The sequence below is a fragment of the Pieris napi genome, chromosome 15 (assembly GCF_905475465.1).
Source record: "Pieris napi chromosome 15, ilPieNapi1.2, whole genome shotgun sequence".
NCBI classification, from domain to species: domain Eukaryota; kingdom Metazoa; phylum Arthropoda; class Insecta; order Lepidoptera; family Pieridae; genus Pieris; species Pieris napi.
In genome coordinates this window covers 3230476-3254328 of record NC_062248.1, presented here as the reverse complement: position 1 = coordinate 3254328, position 23853 = coordinate 3230476, and the positions used below count along the sequence as shown (strand labels likewise).

The window sequence follows — 23853 nt, the reverse complement described above, 5'->3', positions numbered from 1 at the left end:
TCTTTGAGTGTTAAACGCAACCAAAACTACTTGCAAAAATTCACCACATCGTAAATGGAAGTATAACTCCAAATGTTACACATCATGACATCATAACTGTCTATGAAAGAGGTAGAATCATGCACCGAGTCGAGGATTGAAGTCGTAACGAGGCGAGGGGCTAGGCAACGACTTAAAAATCGGATTCCGTTGAATATAGTAATTTAGATTGGTCTTGCTAGTTACGAAGATACGGGTGCGAATTCTAAAAAATACTGTTTCGGAAGAAATCAAGAAAATTTGCTATAAAAAGCAGTTTAGGTTTAGTTACCTAACTGTTGCCAGTGGAGTTTAAATTCCTTTTCTGTTTATTAAAACAAAATTCTCTGACCAAAAGTATTTGAACCCTACCTGTACGATCGATATTACGCCCAACTCACCGATTACGAGTCTAAATGCGGAAACGGAGTCCACCAACCCCACCTGTACGTAAGTGGTCTCATAAATGTATACTAACATAATAATGGATTATTTTATCTGAACAAATAAATAATAATAATAAACCCGTTGTATATGGCTCATAAACACACTGCGAGCCGACAATCTTTACGACGAAAGAACATTATATACATTTATTTCCCAGATTTAAGATTAATTTAATATCTAATACTATTAATAGCCCAAAAAATAACATTTGAATGAAAATATAACCTTTTATATAGTATCTGAGTAGATGAGAAATTTTTGATTTATTTATGAAATATTACGTCAGTAAAATAGTAAATTAATTAATTTTTTAAGCAATAATTGAATAAAAAACTTACCTTAGTCAAAATAGTGATATGCCTTCACCGACAAACAACTGAAACCTATTTCTAACTATTAAGATGTAGACATACTTTTGTGTCGACTTAACATTTTTAAAATTAAAAATGGCCACCAATAATTTTGGTGATGGTGGTAATTCAAATCATCAACATTTGTGAAAAGGATTAAAGGAAAGGCAGTGTATTCAAACGAAGATTTATGTAATTATCGTAACATCTTTTATTCTATATTATTTTTAATTTTACATGCTTAGTTCAAACATTAAGCAAGAAATAATCAATATTTAACATCTGGATAATATACAGCTCTTTTTAATGATCCACTTAAAGTAAAAAAATACCCGTGTCCCGTCGAAGTTCAAGGAAAATTGTCAAGATGCAACATTGACCTTTCTCAGTACTTCGACAGAACACTTTTTTGCAAAATATTCCGTTTTAATGCCTTAAAATTAATACACAAAGACTCGCACGTGGGAGTAAAATTAATCAATCTGACAGGCAAACATTAGGAAGTGATTTATAATTGTTAACAAAATATATTTAGCTTTTCGCTTAAACATTAATTATTATATTTACAGTTACACATTTCTCTACTGAATGATATTAAAAACTTTTATCACAAAGATTTCATCTAAATACGCCTACGAGATGTTAAAGTGCATAGAAATAAATAGAGAATCAAGGTATATATAGATAGATAGATAACCTTTTAGGTATAATTCAAGATCTGGTAATTAAAACATAGATTAAACCAAAACTCCTGTACACGTAAGGGCCTGAGACGCTTTAATAATTAAAATAAATTAAAAATAAATATGGCATAGACGAAAATGCACTTTAACTTTAAGTGAATAAGCGACAATGTTACATTCTATTAACAACCAGATTTAAATATTTACAATTTCTTTCATCGACGAGTTGTCACTTCTCACGCTAGAATAGATTTCTGTACAAAAAATATATCATGAATTACAGTTAAATAGCTTAATCATTTTCGTGTCTAGATTTTTACTAAGCCTTTAGGCGATTATTGCAACACATGACTAAAACCTAAGATCGATTATGCTTATTGAAACGAATTTATTAAGTAGATAACAAGTGTCTCCGGACGCTAAATCGTCTGGGAGCGAGACAATTGCAAGTGTATGTACAAGTTTGTGCAGAACCGGTTAAGGAGTGTTCAAGTATTACGTAACGCAATTTTTGGGAAATTTTCGGGCCCCCTCCAAAACGATATGAACACCAAGGGAACATTTTTAGCAAAAATTCACAATTATGTGGCGTAAAGTACTAGACAGTCGCTAAAATAACTTTATTTTCGCTTAATCCCGTTAATACATGTTATAAAAAAATATTTTTTTTTATAACGCGGAGTTCAAACGTCCCTATAACGCGTAATAACGTACAAGACCTCACAAATTCGTTGCGTAATACTTGAACGCTCCCTTATACACATGCACGACGCACGCGTTCTAAATCATTAAACGAGTTCAAATCACAAAACGCTCTGCCTTCAAAGTATAGGCGGTTCTCCAAACAAAAGAGAATTTTGAAAACAGAATATAATTTCGACCCGACCACCCCGAGATCAACACAAATCAGCTGACTTGAGCAATCCAAATAATGACACTGGGCGATTGTAGTTTTACTACGTTCTTATAATATACGCAATGACAAAATAATTGACCATTCACGTTAAGTAAATAGAGGCGAAATGCGCATGCGAAGCTATTCTTTCATTAGAAGTGAACTTTTTATAGAACATTTTGTAGGGGCTTTGAAAATTTTACTTGTGCAAAAAAAATTGTGGGGAAATCAGCTGTATGCTTTATATATCTGAGACTAGACGAAGATTGTGACACTCTAAAAACTATGTTAGGCAATCACTGGGGCTATTAATCTTTTTGCAAATTATAATTATTGAAACTGTCTAGAGTGGGAAACGGGAATCCTTCAATGTACTTAGCTTTAGTTTAATCTACACGGTGTAATACAAACATGTGTGTGTAACAAAAACTCTGTAATCTATAACTTATACGATCTAACAAAATAGTTATATTATTATTGCTTTTACTACATTTTTAACTTAATGTTTTTCACATAGACAATTTTTTTAAATATTTTAGAATTAGCTCATTTCGAAATCCATCCAGTAGTTCTCGACTATATTCGTTATAAAAATAAAATCCTCTTCGTAATATTAGTATAGAAATTCATAAACAGATGTTAAGTCAGACGACCATTATGAGGTGATTGACCCCAAATTTGAATTTCGATTTTAATAAATATGAAAAAGGCTATTTTACGCGCAATTTTTTATTAACGATATTATTGGGCAGTGTCATTTGCAATTTCATGCACAAGAGTCTCGTTAAGTAACGGGAATAGTTTCCCGGAAAATAAATATAATACTTGTCTAGAGCTTTTTCTGTATTCTAGGTTTAAAAGAGTTTTTGTTACATACTGTATAATTTAATGGTAACAACATACATTCGTTGTATATTGGTTGTTAAGTATGCAATACAATCTTAAAAAATAATTAAAACTGTATTTCAATAGACAAAAAATAAAACTATAATTTTATCTCCCAAAGTGGTTTTAAAATTAGTGTGATGGGTAAAGACTTATACTGGCAACACTCAAACGTCAATTGTAAATTGTCAAAAATTACGCGCCAAAAGAAATTACCGACGTAAACATCAATGGCGAAGTGATTTCATATCGACTAACTTCCACTACTACGTCTAGACACGCCCAAACTGTATACTAAAAAATAAAACAATAAAAACAACTATAATTTACTTACATTATGCGTATAAAAATCTAGTCAACGTACCCTAGGACGCTACCAAATAAATTAACATATCAATAAGATACATATACATTGTACATATATAAAAATCTTTATGCCACTATACTGTGGGTATTGCGATATAATCGGTAGTCGCACGGGTTGCGACCAGTCGCAATATATTGGTACTAAGAAACAAAAAAAGCACCTTCGTCGATGATACAAAAGTATCTGAAATTGGGAAGACATAGACTGCTTTTTAATCTAACATTTAAATGTATAATATCGTGTTAGGCCCGTAGTTATAACTCAAGACACAATCTCATCTTGATGTCAAACTCCGAATAAAAAATTTGACGGCTCTTAAAGTTTAAACATCGTTCAGGAATACGGGCCTAAGAAATGTCAATTTTGCTAATAAGTTATAAGTCTATTTAATTATCACAAGCGACCATTGTACGATCATTGTCGATAACTGCGACTAGTCGCAAGTCGTGCGACTACGGGTTTAATTCCGTAATAACCCTACCGTATACTACGTCTTACATTACACACTATATACATTATATACAGAGGGGAAATAAAAATTTGTACTTGAAAACCGTGAAGTCGAAGAAATCGATAAAACTGAAAATATACAACTTACACACGAATCGTTAAAAAATTTACATTACAAGCGACAGGTGAGATTTACAAAAATATTATCTTATCTTGTGTGCGCACGCCTCTACCTCTCGCAGCGTTTCGCAACCTCAGCGACATCTGGAACGAGAATATTTTATTTAGAAATATAATTGCATTGTTTTAACCAAAGAAATCATTTGTCTCTTTTCATCACAGCGTAAACACAATTTGTCAGAACGAGACAGAAGAGCACTTTGCATAAATGACTAACCATTTATATACAAAGGGATTGTGTTTCAGTAATCCCCCTATAACCCGGTATACCCGGAGTTAAATTGCATCTCTTCTTACGTAATGACGACTCATTGGTCTAGTGGTAAGTACCCCTGACTGCGAATCCATGGGTCCCGGGTTAGATCCCCGGCTGAGACAAACATCGATGTGATGAGCATTTGGTGTTGTGTTTAAATATGTATTTATATGTCTATCTATCTATAATATGTATGTTTATCCGTTGCCTAGTACCCATAACACAAGCTTCACCAGCTTAGCATGGGACTAGGTCAATTGGTGTGAATTGTCCAATTAAAAAAAAAAAAACTTGAACGGCCCGGCTTGAACACTTGAATATGTAAAATAAATTTAAAATCTGCATTTTGCAACATACCACTTCAGATTCTTAAAGGAATGTTCGTCAAAATCAAAACAGACTTTTGGAGACTATTTAAACACGGATTTAAGGTAAATCCACTTACCCGAGGGTTCGGTGGCAGGTCTCGCTTCCTCATCATCAGGTAATGCGAGGCCAAATTCTTTTCGAAGCCGAGAGCTTAGATTTTCCCGCTGTCGCTCTGAGGCTGTTGGCTGAGCGTCGAACACACCTGAAGGGAATTCAATTTTATTTATTATAAAAAAACTAGTGGACCCGACAGACGTTGTCCTGCATGATATTTCAAGCGATTAGTAAAGCAAAGTATGAAAGTACCGACTGCAGCGCCATCTGGCGGGCTGATTTGTAAATCTAAACCATTCCCAGATCCCCTTGAACACACAAAAAATTTCATCAAAATCGGCCCAGTCGTTTGAGAGAAGTTCAGTGACATACACACTCACAGAAGAATTATATATGTATATAAAGATTATTGGAGAGAAATCTGTTGTAAGTAGGCAAAGAGTTTTTTTTAATGTAACGAGACAAACGAGGCTCATATGATATAGATACTCACATTGCCAGAGAGCTTGCGAGTGCGTTGGGGGCCTTTTAAGAATTGGTACGCTCTTTTCTTGAAGGACCCTAAGTCGAATTGATTCGGAAATACATCCGTGGGAAGCTGGCTGTGGAACGACGGACGTCGAGGTGATACGGGTGGAATTTCGTATTCTGCCTCGACGTCCGATGATGAAACTTGGTCATCAGAACAATTCCTCTCATGTAATTATTTTATCCCAGAAACCAACGCAACGCTCACGTCAGCCACTAACCACACAATTCGTTATATATACGACTCGTTTTTATCAAAACCATAGAATACGACTCGTTAAAAATGCGAAAATTCTCAAAAACGATCGCATACAATGTTAATACGTTGTTGTTGGGTAATAACAGCGCGAATGACCTTGACCAGACTCGTGTAAGCGCATACATTAACATACATAAAATCCGGATTTTCTGGGACTGTATTGTTATCGTGCTGTTATTTGTACAACTGTAATTTAACTAATACACTTGAAAATACATGTGTATTGGACATTTTCTTCCAGTTTAGTGATAATAATGCAGATGAAGGCGGTTTTTGTAGGTAAACAAACATAGATAATTGATCATAGTACAGACTCTCGATAATTTTAAACTCAAGGGACCAGAGATAAATTTTAAATTACCAAGAGTTTAAAACCCCCAAGAGGAGGTGAGTCAAGTAAATAAGAGATTGATCAACATTCCGATTTATTATTTATATTATGTATTAAATACAATAATTATTCACAATTTTTTATGTTGAAAACTCTTTCTTGAGTCAGCGACTTTAGTCAATTATTTTTCCGCATCAAACATTAACATGAGTTATTAACGTTTGAAATAATACTGGAACGCGAACTTCCCCATATCATGTCTGCATACATATGTAAACAAACGATATCCCAGACTTCAAATTATCATGATGGCGAGCAAGATACTATTCCTTCCACATCAAATGACTGAAAGGACCAATTAACATTGAATTAATGAAATACATATATTCAATTTATCGAGTATTTTTCAAGGGACCGGATAAAAATGACAAATTATCAAGAGTACACAAAATATTTAATGGTTAACCATCTGTTATACCTTCTTTATGTATGGTTGTCGCACGTCATATGTTTACTTTGACATACACATAGATAATAGAACGTTGTAATAATGTTTCCTTGAGTAACTTTCTATGTGTATACCCAACTATATCTTCCTTTTAAAATAAAAATATGTTAAAATTTAGCCTTTAGACAAAGATATGCGCGACCTGTTTCGTGATATATGAAATAGAATTTTACGTTTAGTCACGTGATTATGCATGTTAGTGGGTGTAGCAAAGTATCATTGTGCCCCGTTTAACTTGCGATAACGATGATTGCCAGAACCAATTATCTCGATAAAGTAGTCCGTAACAATTTAAATTAATTTGCAACGACTCATACGCTCATACACGCGCAACGTCATGCATGAATTATTCAAATGCGGTAAATAAATCCATTGTCTTGACGTGACAATAATTAAAGATGTTTTATTAATACATAAAATTTTACGACGACTTTATTTCCTTGTTTTTATTTAAATATAAGGTTTACCAAAATTAAATAGTTTTGATAAGGATCTGTCCAATACTGTGACCACAACAAGCTAGACTGTTTTGTAATTAACACAAGACATATTAACATATGAACGAATGACACCTCCATCCGTAAGAACTTTTATCTTTATATATATATATATAAAATTCTCGTGTCACAATGTTCGTACTCCTCCGAAACGGCTCGACCAATTCTTATGAAATTTTTTTGCATATTCAGAAGTCTGAGACTCGGCTACTATATATCTTTCAAACCCTTAAGTGATAAGGGGTGTCCATCCCATTTTTTTTTTAATTTTTGAACAATTTTTTTTATTTTTTTTTTATAATACAATTTTCTGGGAAATAGACATTCAAAAACGTTAACCCAATCCTGACTTTATCATCCTTTAAAAAGAATATTTAAAGGATTATGGTAAGCGATACAAAGATAAAAATCGCGTTTAAAATACTGCGCAGTTATTAATCGTTTAGTGTCATATACTCATTCATATTACATCATCAGAATTCTAATCTCATGATAACAATGTGAAGTTTACGACTCTGTAACGTTAAAATTTCGATACGTTTCACTTTGGTTTCCACTTAAATTTTGTTATGTTTTATAATTTCTTTGTATGTTCAAAAACAAAAGAAATTTAAACTAAAATAATAATGGATGGAATTGAAACATTATTTTTATTAATTTATTGACTAACACTTCGTTATTCGCATTAGGACTACAAGTAAAATCATATAAAAAAGGCGGCCTTACCGGAAAAGATATTAAGAAAAAAAACTACGGGTTGCACTCCGAGAGTGCCGGCAGAAGTGAAAACCTGAATATTAACGTTGAGCCTTTTTTGATATTTTGGAATGGTTAGGGAATAATTTTGCACGAATTGGTTTAATTATCAGTATAAAAGTACTATCATTTATATGGTACAAAACAATATTTATTTATTGCGCTATAGTACACAAACATGACAATTTATATTACATTAAATACGCCGCGCCAGCTGTCTACTCTCCATCCGTCTTACGAATTTTCGATCAGGTCACGTGTCCTGACGCGAGTTTAACATTTTTTACCCATTCCAAAAAAAGTGTACAACAACGCCACTAAAGAAGTTTTCACTTCAAAAATATTACTAGAAAATTTGATAATTGAGTTTCTAAAGACAGTTTATAAACATTGTCTATGTACATTGCACAGCAATAATTGTTTATTTTGGTTCGTAAATAAATGTACAAGTAGCAAAGGCCCATTACCCGAGTACTACAACACATTGATCGTAAATATTTAACATTTATACCGGATATAGATAATGTTTTCTAACGACGGAGGAAGTTGCGTGCGTTTACGCTTTGATTGGCACTTTGACGAGTTAATTAGCAATTTGCTTGTAAAATACCGATTTACTAGTTGTTACTTGTTAATACAAAACTATTTTTTATATTTATTTCAAATTTTCATTAGCAGGTTCTGGATCATTATCAACGATATAATCGTTTGGTAGAATGAAAATACTAACTTCCAAAATCTATAAAAAAATATCGATTAAATTTTTAATCGAACGATAAATGAATATTTATAGAGTTGAGTTTATAATATTACTTGTTATTACAATTATTGTTAAATTTTTCTATTAAGAGCATTGAAAATTACCACTATGTGAAACCAGCTGCCCACTGAAGTATTTCCGAACGAATTCCGAAATTTAGGTTCCTTCAAAGAAAGAGCGTCCCAATTCTTAAAAGACAACGCACTTGTGAAACTTGTGGCAATTAAAGTGACCATGGGCGACGGTATCACTTAACATCAGCCTCTTGCCCGTTTCCCTATTCTATAAAAAATACCAATAATAATAACTACGAGTATAAATCCATTCGAACACTGAGTAGAAGCTTTACCTTTAGGCATATGCGAACCGAGGTCTTTATGCAAACGCTGCTCCAGCTCATCAACTGCTGCCGCCGCTGCTGCTTCGAGCCTTTGCGGTGAGAGAGACGCTGACCCCGATGAATTGGTGGACCCGGAAGACCATTCTGGCCCCAGACCCAGTTCCCCACCCTCGGCTGACGCATCGTCGGAAGCCGTTGCTCCCTTATGTCTCTTTCGATATTCGGTTATAGAGAGCTGGGGATAACCATGAGAACTGTTTATAAGTATTTTAAAATAGCTATACATGTTTAAGAGATTTCAAAAGGAAATACTGTATGTATTGTTGTAATTTAATAATTTTTTTATATTTGTTTAAGCAAGTTCTGTTCTATTTCATATCGAGATGATTCATTTTTTATTTATAACTTGTCTAACTGTTTTATCAAAATTAGTTAAGTAGTTAGAGATATGGGTATATAAGTACATAAAAATATTAGATGGCTTCTAAATAAATTTTTATTATTTAGAAAGCTAAGATATGCTGAAACATTTTAAAACATACATAATATTTCGCAACTCCAGTAAAACATTACTGTAAAAAGAAATTACGTCATCGTAAGGCGCAAAGCAGGTATTAAATAATAATCACCCCTTATGGTTCTTCTCCATCAATGATTTCTCATTGAAGTAGGGAGAAAATTTTCCTTAACTTGCTTAAAATCCCATTCGCAAAAACTATAGTACTCTATATCAAACTTTAAAATATGATTGTGTGGCGGTATTATAACAAGTGGTTTTTAATTGCAGTCATTATGTTTGATATTTCAAGGTCACTTGTATTACCTCAGAATCGAATAATTACATCGGTAATACCTTAGTATAAAACGCTAGAACACATCAATACAGCCCTGATACTAAAATATTAATTACAATTACGTTGTATACGCTAAATTAAAATAGAATTAATTGCCCAACTTTTTAATTACGTGATATAAAACTTCATAATATTATTCAAGATTGTTGGTATTTTTTGTCATACAAAAGAAGGCCAAGGTTATTCGCTAGACACGTGGATGATATAGACGTGATAATTGGTTGTGTATGTTTAAAACTGCTGGTGTATAAATATTATTTGTCCAATAAGACCTACCACATTAAAAGATTACATCTATAGGTTAGGTTAGAAAATAAATTGTTTTTTCTATATGCATAAAAAAACTGCACTGTTCAACACATTTTTAATTCGTGACCTACCTAATGACACATAAAAAACAATTTAAAGAGTAATAAGAACTCACCTTTCTTCTAACTGGTTTGGGTTTATCAGCTAGCGGAGGATTCAGCCTTGGGTCATTGGTGCGAGGGCAGTAGGGCTTGGCAGGGCGGGCGGGAGACGAGGAAGGCACTGGCGCGTCCAACAGCCCGCCCTTATTCGAACTCTTCAACACACCCGACAACAACACACTGTTATTTGAGTCCATATTATTCACTCGCGTCAGTATCTCCTGAACACTTTTCAGTTCGTCCACTGGAGTTATACTGTCTTTATCGAATATACTAGCGTCTAAACTTGTAGTCCTATCTATTGCACTTTTTATTAACGACATATTTGGTATATTCTCGTTTATGGACGAGTCCTTGAATGAATTTGGCATGTTACTGAAGAGGCCCGAGAAGAGGCCGGTGGAGCCAAATCTTGGGGAAAACGGCGCCGAATCTAGCACGGACGGCCTTTCGACTGCTTCTAGCTTGGGCGAGTCGGGGCATGCTTCGATTTGGTTAAGAGGTTTCATTGGCTCTTCCGGAAGTGGTATTGTTTCCGGAGAAGGCACTATGGCCATTGGATTTATTTCTTCCGGTAGCGGTATAGTCTCTGGTGCCGGCAACGGTATTGATTCAACAGGCGGTAGAGGTATATTTTCAGGTGATATCTTCATTTCCTCATGTGAATTTGTATCATCATGAATGTCACCGTTGAATTCTGAATTACTAGTATCATCCGTTCTCAATTGAATACTGATTTGATCATCAACCATGTTAAGATCAAAGTTCAAATTCACCTTCTTCCGTTTCTCTTTTGGTGGTTTCTTATTTCTGCTTTTTAGAAAAAGTATGTTCTCTGTGTGAAATGAATGTATTTTTTTCTGAATATCATCCATTTCATCTCGTTGCGGTGATGAATTACCACTCGTGTCTGCCGATTGTGAGCTTTGTACCTTCTCAATAGGACTGGCACTATATTTTATATCAGTGTGAACTTCATTAGATTCTATTTTGGATTGCGTTATCACAGTTGTGTCTATCTCCATTGGAACAACTTTATTGTTTGTTTCTTCTACTTCTAAATTATTGTTATTGTTGACAGCTATGTCTTCTTCTTTAGGTACTTCCGGTATATCATCAGGAACGCCAATAATTCGGCGGATATGTTCAGTGTTGTGCGCTCCCAATTTAACATTAAGAACATCGTGATCGATATTGCATTGGTCGTCGGAACCTTGGCCACTGTCAGAACGCGTTCTGTCTCGTGCATACATATCCATTATGTTACGCTTGTATTGACGAGCTAAAGCGAGAGAATCTTCCTTGACCGGTGAATCTTCAGATGTCATTACTGGTGAAACTTCATCGTTACACTAAACAAATTTTAAACATAAATTAGAGGAAACAAAATACATACATTACATTTCATTTTCAAAAACAATATTACTTACAGTATCATGTGGATTTTGATCACACGATAAAGATTCTCTGGCCATTCTTCGTTTCTTCAACGGTGTCACCATTTCATTGGGTGGAGATTCTGGAACAAATGTGTCTACATCAAACGTAGTAATCGAGTCTGAAATAAATTTAGATATATAACGACCGGACTGAATCCTACCGAGACATGGCGAATCGCTCTCTTCGCTGATAGCCTGTCGCAACCATCGTTTCTTTGCGCTGTGGTTTTGTGGGAATTCAGGTGTTTCAATCGCCGGTGTACTTCGTGTTACTCTCTTAGCTTTCTTTGGTGGTCTACTTCTATCTTTCCCTGGAGTCAGTGGTGGCGACTGGAGCTGCTCTTCTTCATGATAATCTTGCCCACCGCTAAGATCGCCGATCATCGTTGAGGCAACTCTGACCAAACTTTCCAAAGAGGTAGTCGAAACTAGAGACGGTCGATATGGCGAGTTGTAAGGCGATGGTGTCCTCTCTGGCGAACGACCAATCCATTCATTAGCCATTGTTTTCTTAGTTTTTGGCTGTTTGAAAGCGGATTCAACCGAGCCAACGGCGGCTTCTACTAGTAAGCACGCTGAACTCAATCCAATATTCTAAAACAGAAATTGCACATTAATAAAATCGGTAAAAATAATGATATATTTAACTAAATGATCAAACTTACGTCTGGCATAGATTCCTGTGGTTTGATCTCATTTATGGGCGTGACTGGATCATTTCTACAAGGTTCGTGAGGCGGCGAGAATGGTTGGGCTTCATCACCTGAGGTCACAAGATCACTGTCTGCTGAATTTAATCGCCTTCTGTTTGATTGTGAAGATGTGCGAGCACGACCTCTGCGTCTAAAAAAAAAACAAACATAAAAATTTTAATGTTATTTTTAATACAAATTGATATTAACAGGAGAAAAATGTTTCTTTAACTTACCGTTTTCTCTTTTTAAAGCTATTATGTACATCTTCTTCATCTTCCTTTTCAGTGAAGTTGTGTGGATGCGGGTCAGACTCCCTTCGTTTTTGCCTCTCTTTCACTTCTTGTTTTCTTTGTTCGGCCCTTTCCATTCTCTCAAATGCCTTCATTATAGCCTCCATTTTACGTTCTTCACGCGTCTGAAATAAAACCATTTATTTTAATTATATTTCCTTAAATTTATAATATGGAAATTAAATAAAAATGTAGATCAATATTTCTTCTCACCATTTTCCTCTTTTCCTTTCCCTTGCTGGTAGTTGGCATTTTATCTTGAGAATCATCAGTTTTGTCATCAAGTGAGTCTTGATTAACACAAGTAGTTCTGCTAGTTCTTGCAGAGCGGTCATGACATGCCGATTTTGCCGTTACTTCTTTAGTTAGAAGATTTTCTTCTTCTGTGACATCTTCAATCTTAGGTTTTTCTTCTTTAGGTTCCTCTAACTCTGGTTCCTCCAATTTTTCTGGTAGTTCTTTTACTGGTTCTTCTTTCTTCATTTGTTCAACTTTCATTTCTAAACTCTCATTGAGCTTTTCCATTTTGGCATAAAATGTAGGCAAAATTGGTTCTTCTTTTGTTTCAAATATTTCCAATTTTGTTTCAACTTTCTCAAATTCCATTGTATCATCTGGCTTAAACTGTGTGTGTGACTGAATAATATCTTTTGGCGTTTCTTCAAGTTTAGGTTCAATTTTAATAAAATCTGGCTCGTCAAAGTCTGATTTCATTTCTTCTTTAGCAGTCAAGTCTATTTCTTGATAGAACTCTTCTTTCACATCAGATTCAGGCTTAATAGGTTCATAATATTCTGGCGATAGCATTGGTTCTTTTATTGGTGACATTGGCGGTAACTCATGCTTTATTGGTGAGCGTTTTTCTTGTTTTATTAATGGTGGCTCACACTTAAACGGTGGTGGATTTTCTTTTGTCGGTGTAGTCAAAATTGATCCCAAAGGAGGAGATAGCGGTGATGACGAACTATAGCACCTGTTTCGACTTCGTTTTTCTCGCAAGGGAAGGTCCATGCTCTTACGAGGAGGTAAGGAAACAGGGCTGAAACCATTTATTTTACAATGCTTAGGGTTACCACATGCACACGGCTGTTTACTATTATCAGCGTCATGGCCCACGGTAATCTCAGTATTTGACTGAATCACGCCAATTGTCGCCAAATATACATGCAAAGCACCTTTAACAATACAATGCTGTAATTCTGCATTTGGCTTACACGACCGGCGCACAAATCTCGCTTCGTTGCCATACGTTCTCGTGTCTATACATATCTGAGTGTTGTCTTTTGGCAATCTGTAAAAGAATACAAACGGGCCAGGTTTCTGACTCCCAGCCCGTACAGAGTTTTGCAACTGAGGTCTGTGCTGATTAGAAAGCATATATTTACCTCTCAATTCAATTATTGGAGTATTTTCTTTGAGGTCTTTAGTAGCTATTAATATTTTACCGCCTGCATGTGGTACTGTGGTACATAAATGTGCAGTGATTGCCGAAGCCATATTGGATGTGTTTCCGAGCTTGCTACTGTATTTCATTATCTTTGCTCGCAATTCAGGACTGTAATGATTAGTTACAGCGATTTCATAAAGATCTCGCCAATGCATTTGGTTATTTGATACATTTGAGTTGTATTTGTTTCTGTTCATCATCATTTCCTTTTTACGCTTTACGCGCTTTTCCGTAAGTTTTCTTTTTGTAACTTTCTTCACCATTTCCGCCTTTTTAGGTCGTTTTGGCCCTCTTTTCGGGGGCAACGGGGGTAGAGACGGCTGCGGTAAGGGCGGTAATACTGGGGCATTTGAATTATAAGTAGTGACACAACTGCCACTGGTGTTGGTATACGTAGTTACAGTTAATAACCTCTTTCGTCTTTGTCCGGGAAGTCGATGACATTCTGAAGAATCTGAATCCGATGCTCCGAGAGCGCTCAATTCTTCCCGTTTTCTTAGCTGTATGGCACGAGCATGACGACGATCTACAGCGCGGGGCTGGCAGAGCTCACACATATAGGCATCAGGTATGTTGTTTCTGTCAATACCCATACAGTCAACGTGTTGCCATTCTCCACATCGGTCGCAACATATCATGTATCCATCGTCATGGGTAAAATCACAGATACACCTAGTTTTCCCTTCTTCCTCACCTTCAGGGGCGGTCTCTGTATCGCTTCCCCCTTGCTCGGGTGGCCTCCTCTCACCCTCAATAGAGGAAATAATAGATGCTGCATCGTCGTCTTGATTCGATTGTGTTTGTGGTTTATAGGTTATGGAGCTTAAAGGCAAAGATGTAACTGGAATCGGTACTGAGATTGGAGTTGTCGGTACTGGAGTCAAAGCTAAGTCAAATGTGCTAGTGAGAGCTGGTGAAGTTTTCATAGGACTCATTGGCGCCGGTGTTGACGATATCATTGGTGACACAATAGGTGGTGGAGTAGTAAGAGTTACGGCTACTGTGGTAGTGGTAGAAGTAATAGCCACACTCGTCGGTGATGAAACCACTGGTTGCTTTTGTACTGGCAATGCATACGTGTGATCCAACATGACAAAGACTAATCCCTGATGTGAATATCGACGTAACTCTTCAGACAAGTTAGGTCTCTCTTCAGTGCCAATGATATCATCTGCCGTGAGTAAAGTTGACTTGTCTCCACTGAAAAAAAAAATAGTATTAGATATTTATCATTAATGGGAAAAATCATGGGTTATGTCATACTAAAATATACTTACTACATAATCCTTTTTTGTTTTGCCGGTTTTATCTCGAGAGGTTCCTCAATAGCCTGTGGTGACAAAAGAATATTATTCCGTTTTAAGGAAATATGTGCGGGACTCTGTCCCATAACTTTTGGTTGAGACAGTGATTGTAGTATTTGTGCTGTCAACTGTTGGTTAGCCGACACCTGGGAAATGGTGGAAAGTTGATTCTCAGCACCATATGTCTGAACATATCTAAGGTTGGGTGTTGCCCCAGACTGAACATAATGAGGGCCTTTCGGCAGGTTTGTCGTCACAGGAGCTGTCGTAAGCAATACTGGCCCACAAGGAGATTGCAGCACCAATCTCTCAGTTTTCTGCATTTTTAGAGTTTGGTTTTTGTTAGGACTACCAACCTTTTGTATCACTTTTGAAGTATTCGATTCCACAAAAGAAGAGGCAGTCTTGTAAGTGACATTGGCAACGGGCCATGTCTTGCTTTCTGATTTTTGAGCAGTACCAGCCTGCTGTATTATTTTAATAGGTCTCGATTGATTCTTTTGCACTTGGGAATTTTTTCCCTTTACAGCGTTTACTGATTTTTTCCCGTGCACTGACACTTTGTTAGGTCCAGAGACCACCCGAGATAAAATGTGACACTGCATGCTACTAGTTGATGCGGCAACCATTGCATTCAGATTAGCACCATTGTTTACCTTACTTATGTTTGTGCTCTTAGTAAACGTATGCCCGTAAGAAACATTCTTTACCGGGCTATTATTTATTATTGCAGGTGATAGTGTTGCTCCACCGATAAGTGATTGACTTTTTGGTGGTTTAGTACAAAGTACTGAATTGTTAATTTGCTTTTGTGATACAACATTAGCACTCAGTTTATAAACATGATTTTGTGTTCCATATACTTGTGTTGTTATATCCTTCGTTTGGGTAATATATTGTTGGGTATAGTTTGAATTTTTAGGTAAAGATATGTTACTTAAGATCTGAACTTTAGAGTTCTTGGGGCGATTGGAATAATTGGCTTCTATTATATTGGCTCTTCTGGGGCTAGGGTCAGTCATATAACTTTCACTAGTGATTATGATTTGTGAGACACTTGCTGGTCTATCTTCCTCATTTTTAATATTAGTTGGTGCACTAGTAGCTAAAATTGTAGGTAGCCATAAAGTTTGGCTTCCTGTTACGTCTTGGGATACATTTTGTATAGATGCTATGTTACCGACGGCACCATCCATATTTATTGTAAAGTTTTGAGGCAATTTGGTAACATTTTGAACAATAGCACTATTGAGAGGTGCTTGAATTATAGTTGCTGTGTTTTCTACAAAATTAACATTAGTTGTATCATCATCTTGTAATATGGGATATGCAATGTGTCCCACATTTTCAAGATTAGCTTCTTCAATTCTCACTATTCTAGGAAGGGAATCTACTGACATTTCCTCTTCACATCTCTTTTCATTAGTGTCATAATTGACGTCTTTGTTTTCTTCTTTATGTGCAGATTTTATAATACTTTCATGGTTAGTGGAGTCTGGTTCTGGATCACCATCATTACTGGACAAGGGGATCGCCCTTAAAACAGGAGTGCGAATACTTGGTACATCCATATTAGTAATTACTTTGGATTCCAAGATGTGTTCAAAAATACTATCACTGGAGGTGGTTGGCCCGTAATTCTGAAACCAAAATGATGTAATAATGAAATACACATACACAAATTAAATTTATGAACAAATGGTTACATACATATAGTAAAGAATTTCACTTGGTTGCTAATCTGTTCCTAGGTACAATATGTTTATAAATCACAGAAAAATAAACTTATATCTCAAGAATTCATATTGTCAATATTTCACAACTTACCATATGTCTACTATATTACTATATGTTCAAACTAAATCTAAAGGATGTAATAATACAACTTTATAATTAAACTCTTTATTTCAGACAATCATGTTTATTTTTGTAGATCTATATGTTACTTTACTATGATTGAAACTGGAAACTAAGTTAATAATGATATTATTATAGTCATATTTATGCTTAGTCAATCTAGCCAGAAATACTTAACAGAGAAGGGTAAAAGGACTCAGTAGCTGAAGGTGGATGTTTAATAATATATGATCTTATGCTTATGTGGCATGGAAAGATAATAAATAAATCACATGACGGAATCTATAAGTACTCACTTGCCGGGCCACAGGTTCATATTCCGATGTAGCTGACATACTGAGTATATCATCTTGGGTCAAACCCTAGATGATGCACTGGAGAGCTCCCTGGCCTCCAAGGTTTTATTACGTGACTGTAATCGAAAATTGATATTTTATCCCTGGGCCATCGATATCTTCAGAATTGGACGTTGAATGGGGCATATTACATTCGGGAAAATATTTTTAACCCTCGTCTAAGTACACGACAGTTGAGGTCATTGTTCCAAATTTTTATTGAAAACTCACATTATTTCACTTCCTACGAGAAAATATAAGGATTCACAACACAATAAAAGATAAAAAACAATTGGGAAGCAGCGTAATGTCGATATATAAGTAGATAGGTTAAAATATAGTGCCGCCATTATTGTGGCACAAAAACTGATATGTCTCCAAACATCAAAAAAGTAAACACTAACCTAGAAACGTATTATATTACAATATATTAAACGTTTCATCCAAATTATTTATATGAAATATCAATTTAAAACATACGAGTTTAGTCCGCATAGTAACAAAGAGACGATAAAATAATTATAATAAGAAAATGAGGTATTGTATGTATTTATCAATTTTATTATCCGTAGTGTAAAAGATTCACACCTATATTAAATGTTAAACAATTTTTAAAGAAGTAGTACAATGATCTATTTATATTCACACAAGTCTAACAGTTAAAACATAAGAAATCCAGATGTAAACATATTTAGAATGAAATTGGAAAATAAATTATACTAACCTTTACTAAATCTTAAACCGAATTCCCACGATGACTTTAATCAATTTCCATCAAATATTTTCATAGCACAAATTAAAAAGCTCTTAAAGTACGGAACTACGACCAAAACATTCACAAGAGTCGAAGATGGCGGCCATTGCATTTTCGTGATACAAAACAACGGGGGGTTACAAGGAAGTATTAGAAGTAGTGTCGCTTTCCGGTCAAATTCATATTTTTAAATATTTTTTTTTTATATAAAGATTTATTTTAATGTAAATATAAATTATAAATATTTAAAAATGTTTATGACACAATTATATTAAAACATTTTATCCATAGTATTCTTAATCATTTAATAAATCACTAAATTATTTTAATAAATTTAATAGACAACAAATAGGTTTGTTGCTTATGAAAGGAATAGCTAATAGTTAATCACAAACAATTCGTTCTAGAAAATAACAGATGACATAGTCTATACTTGAAATTTGAAGATAAGAAATGATTTTTTTTTTTTATTATATAAAAGGCTTTTCCTGCTTCATATACCACATTATACATATAAATAAAAATAATTATTAATAACAATTATATTATCTAAAAGTAGGTCCAAGAATGTACAACAGTTAAAAAAACATAATGGTGATAACTAAAAATTTAAAAGTTCTATACTCTATTACTAAAATGCATACATAATAATATAACGTTTATTTATTAATTGTTTAAGTAATATAAATTAAGTAAAGGTACCGAAGTACAAAAAAAAAACCCACTAAGGGTTGCTTGGAGCTGAAAAGCCACAACACAGTACACTTTCAAATTAAACTAGACAAAACAACTAATATAAGTACTCGCGATCTGTGTTTTTAACTAATAATATTATGGATGTATGAAATATATTGATATCAAAATCTATAAACATTTAAATATAATAAATACCTTTTTGTAGTTGGGTTAAATTAAACAGGTATGATTTAGGTATATGAATGTAGGTACAATTATTATCTGATATTTATGTATCTGAGAATAATTGTCACACACCGGATTCGTGTTAGGCTATCGAAATCGATTGACAGCGAAGACCAGCATGAAAAGATATTTTTGTATCTGATTAATAATGCTCCTTTTTAACACATCCATATATCCGTTTGCAAATGAAGACAAACATATATCTGTCTCTTTTTCACTTCTTTCAAATGAAAAATATATAACCTGAATAATGAATTAATTTAGTGATTGAAAAATCAATGAACTATTACTTTTATAATTGTATTGTATATTTATGACTAAAAATGGCTCGCGTATAAAAGTTATGTAATGTATTAGACAAATAAATTGTCTGCTTCTATTCCGACAGCCTTATACATCAAATCATCATCACTAGGTACTTAATAAGATTCAATATTCTAATAAGGAGTTTAACCCCTTTACAATATTGACACCGAAATAATTGATAGTGTTTAAAATTCAGTTTTTATAGATAAATGCAGATTCAGAAATGTAATTTATACCAAAAGATCATACAGAGTGGTGGCAAATAAATAATATCCGATACAGATATAGATAAAAACTATTCTTAGATCTATTTTTTTAATGAATTTCTCTCTAATGAGATGGTCATACGAGATTTTATCCTTGGGGATGAAGATCTCAAACTTAGGCGCTCACTAAAGCGTAGCATAGTAAACTACAGCAGAAAAGTTAGCAAATGTCAAAACGAAAATAAATAAGTTTAAGTGTATAAATGTGCGTGGCAAATAGTATGAGAAGGGGTTTAGTCAAGATGCCTTAACAGTAGATCTTCTAAATCTAGTGTATGTAGAAACAGAAAGTCGAAAACTTAATTTGTATGAAAATTTTTCGACACGAACTCTCATTTTCATACAAATTAAGTTTTCGACTCTACATTCACTACTGTTGACTAAACATCCAGACATACTGATGCCCAAGGTACAATGAGAGGAAGACAATTTAAAAGGTGGATAGTCCAGATTAAAGAAACAGTGTGATGTTCAAAGAGAAATTATAGAATTTGGAGGAGGCCTTTGCCAAAAAAGGGCATACTGATACCAAAAAATATATATGTATTCCAATGAACCTAGATCTAAAATAAAATACTTTTATCATTATTTTTTATACTTGCAGTATTATTGTCTACGATAAATACACAAAAAGAAATTCTAAATTAGTCTAAATCTCTAGTACAAGTCTAGTAGAGTCTATATTCTTTACCTGTGGTACATTATTTATTTATAGGGTATAGTTGTTATTAAGTATCTGTGGTGTTTCTTCAATACTCATTAGCAGTATTTTATTCTATGCTCGTAACTGTCAAAAAAGCAAAATCAACGTGCGTTTAATGCGTATTCGAATGCGAATGAAATATTGAGTTTGGTTTTAGGTTATGTTTTGTTTTAAACTAATAATTAAACACTAAAATTTAAAATGACTACAAGCGACTTTGTTTTAAATGACAGTGATAGTGAAATTGATTCTGATGAGGAGGTAAAAAGTTATTACTAAGTGTGGTATATAAATTATGTTCAGTGAATAATTTACTTTTATAATTTTAGTTACAAGAAGCATTCGCAAAGGGATTATTGAAACCAGGACTTAATGAAGAAATTGAAAAGGTAGAAAAACGATATGCGAATAACGTAGCAGATTTAAAAACTAAACTTAAGGAATTTCAGCTGAAATTACCATGGGTTGAAACTTTAGATTTGGTTACAACTGTTGCTCCAATGGCCCCTGATGTGGCACTACAAATTCAGCAGACAGCAATACGTCGAAAGTCAGTTTTTAAAAATTTAAAGATTTTTTTGTTGTATATCGGGACTGCTAAATTTATAATTTGAAATTATTTTCAGAAACCTTCAAGAGAACAGTAAAGGTAAACAAGTGTATGACCCAACCAATGATCCAGTTTTGAATGAATTTAAGCGCGAGAATCTTATACATCGTCAAGCCCAATCTGCTGTGTTGGATGGCATTAAACGATTAAAGGATCTTAACATATCTACTAGAAGGTAATAGTTAACTGCTTAAAAGATATTCATTTATTCACAATTTGAAGGATTCTTGTATGACAATTATCTATTTAGGCCTGATGACTTTTTTGCGGAGATGGCAAAAACAGATGAGCACATGCAGAAGGTTAGAAAGAACCTCATGGCTAAACAGGCGGCACAATCGAGAGTAGAGAAAGTGCGACAACTAAGAGATCAGAAAAAAATGGCTAAAAGAGTTCAGGTACTTAAAATGTTGCTCAATTTCTAACAGAACTTCTATCATGTTTTTTATTTTAATATATATGCAGTTATCTATTATTTAGTAAGGGTTCAGTAAAATATATAAATAATCTGTAATTACTAGTGTTAAGTAAAAAAAATTTTGACATTACACAAAATATACCACCAAGGCAAGTTGCTGTGCAAACGAAATTATTCATTTGTTTCTATCTAAGAAAGTATTACATTGTCTTTGAGCTATGTTTAGGCAAGGTAATGGAAATATAACTTTTGTGAAAAGAAGCTATAATTTTGGGGTATAGTACTGACCATTTAGTCCATTATGTAATTAACAATAAAGTTTTTATAAATATCTTTAATACAATAGAAGGCAAGTTAAGTGAAGTTGATGCAAGTTTGAATAGGCGGTGGTTATCAAACATGAATTATAGTGAACTTGAATATATATTAATACTAAGGCATAAGGTATGATTGGAGGCAAGACTTCATGCTAGGGATGATTCCTGTATGTCAAAAATGCATTGGATTTTGACATAATATAGGAATCATTGTTTGCAATAAGTTTTTACTCTGAATCCTACCTTGAGACTTTGAAACATGATTGAAGCATTTTCTTTCAGTCACTTAACACAAAATATCAATAATTTTTCAGATTGATTCAAAACTAAAGCAAGCAGCAGATAAAAAGCAAATGTTGGAACAATTAAAACGTGTCAGAAAGGGCAAGTCAACTGATTTAGACTTCTTAGATGACAATAAGGGAAAAGGAAAAAAAGGCAATGTTAAAAACAAAGTTAATAAGAGAAGAACAATGAAAGACGATAAGTTTGGTTTTGGTGGAAAGAAGAAGGGTTCAAAATTAAATACCCGAGAATCATCAAGCCAAATGGATGGTTTTAATAGTTCTGCCAAGAAAAAACCATTCAATTTTAAATCTAAACAATTTACTCCTAATAACAAGAAGAAGAATCAGAGGCCTGGCAAATCTAAGAGGAAGAATGCCAAGAGATAAATGTAACTAGCTAATAATATAAGAATAAAGCATTGAATTTTTTTTATGCATTATTATTTTTATCATGGTTTTCAGTAATGTTACAATAGATTAATAGCTTTTTAGTTAAAAAATGTATTGATCTCTCTCAAAGAGATTGCAATGAACAAATCGAGTACTTAGCCTAAATTATTATTGTGCAGCTGTGTGTAACAGTGTAGAAATGTGTTTGATCTGTATGGACTTCAAATCTAATATTTTATTACACTGTAAAATCTAATTTAACAGCTCCTTAATATGTCTATTGTAACAATTTTATCAATTCTAGTAATAATATATATTTATATATCCGAATTATGTTATTGGCGGAATTCTAAATGTTTAAATGATTTTTCACATTTATTTCTGACAATATTTAATGATTTTTAGTGCAATAAAGTGAAAATAAGACGTGATTCAGTCTGCGGAAAAGAGAAACCGGCGTGGCTGTTAAGGGAGTACAGTATAATTCTTTTTTTCTAAAACATTTTATTATACAACAAAATTATACTTTAATTTTATACATATTATGACTAGGGAATGCAATCCCGACTCGAGATCGTAAATTCGAGATCCCGCGGGATTAGAAATATCAATCCAGCGGGATCCCGAGATTTTCGGGATCTCGTCCAGTTTAAAAAAAAATGAATTTCACATGACTGAATATGATGAAAACGGCTTCTTTGTGATAATGACGTTATTTATTTGAAAGAAAACTAAGGCTAACGTAATAATTAACAGTTTTACTAACATAAACATAATCAAAACAAAAGTAGATATAGTTTAGGGAGATTAAAAAGTAGTTCATTTTGAAAGTTACTTCTTTAAAAGAAGTGTATCAAGAATGCTATCTGATAACCAGCATCTAATGTTCGTTGCGATGTCCAGCTGCTGAGAATGCTCTCTCCAACTCATCACTGGTTGGCAACAGCGTGAATAAGCAATTATATTATGTAAACTGCAAAAATCGCACAATAAATCCATTTCTTTTTTTATTACTGACTCTAATATGTCTATGTTGCTTGGCAATTGGAAAGTCTCGTTACCTTTCCATTGCTCCAAATCATCTTGAAAATTATTCGGATTTTTCATCGAAGAGATCAACTTTTCTGAGAGAGTAGTTTTTAAGTCTTCTAGCTTTCGAATCATGAAACGCAACGTATGTTCTGCAATAACTAAATCAGTATCTCCCGATCCCGTCAATCTCGAACGGGATCTCGTCATATTGTGCTTCGGGATTGATCCCGAAAAATTACACGGGATCTCGCGAGATCAGAATCCCGCGGGATCGGGATTGCATTC

General features: G+C 34.1%; 2 protein-coding genes across 3 annotated transcripts; one reads left to right on the top strand and one right to left on the bottom strand.

Annotated features, from left to right (window-relative positions):
- Positions 1–990: 990 nt before the first annotated feature.
- Positions 991–18450, bottom strand: LOC125056360. 2 transcript variants are annotated; one of them, XM_047659398.1, is made up of 12 exons: positions 18289–18450; positions 17526–17808; positions 15346–17012; positions 12835–15268; positions 12565–12746; positions 12302–12479; positions 11798–12230; positions 11628–11731; positions 10212–11549; positions 8943–9168; positions 4977–5102; positions 991–4359 (listed from the first exon to the last, which is right to left on the bottom strand). In XM_047659398.1, the coding sequence occupies exons 2-12, from the start codon at positions 17562–17564 to the stop codon at positions 4325–4327; spliced, it is 6762 nt and encodes a 2253-aa protein (XP_047515354.1). In that variant the 5' UTR covers positions 17565–17808; positions 18289–18450; the 3' UTR covers positions 991–4324. The 2 variants fall into 2 exon arrangements, with proteins under 2 accessions (XP_047515354.1, XP_047515355.1); XM_047659399.1 differs by having other exon boundaries at positions 17526–17641.
- Positions 18451–20602: 2152 nt separating this feature from the next.
- LOC125056566 (probable rRNA-processing protein EBP2 homolog) lies at positions 20603–22575 on the top strand. The gene is made up of 5 exons (XM_047659726.1): positions 20603–20775; positions 20844–21064; positions 21141–21299; positions 21375–21522; positions 22174–22575. The coding sequence occupies exons 1-5, from the start codon at positions 20716–20718 to the stop codon at positions 22531–22533; spliced, it is 948 nt and encodes a 315-aa protein (XP_047515682.1). The 5' UTR covers positions 20603–20715; the 3' UTR covers positions 22534–22575.
- Positions 22576–23853: the final 1278 nt, after the last annotated feature.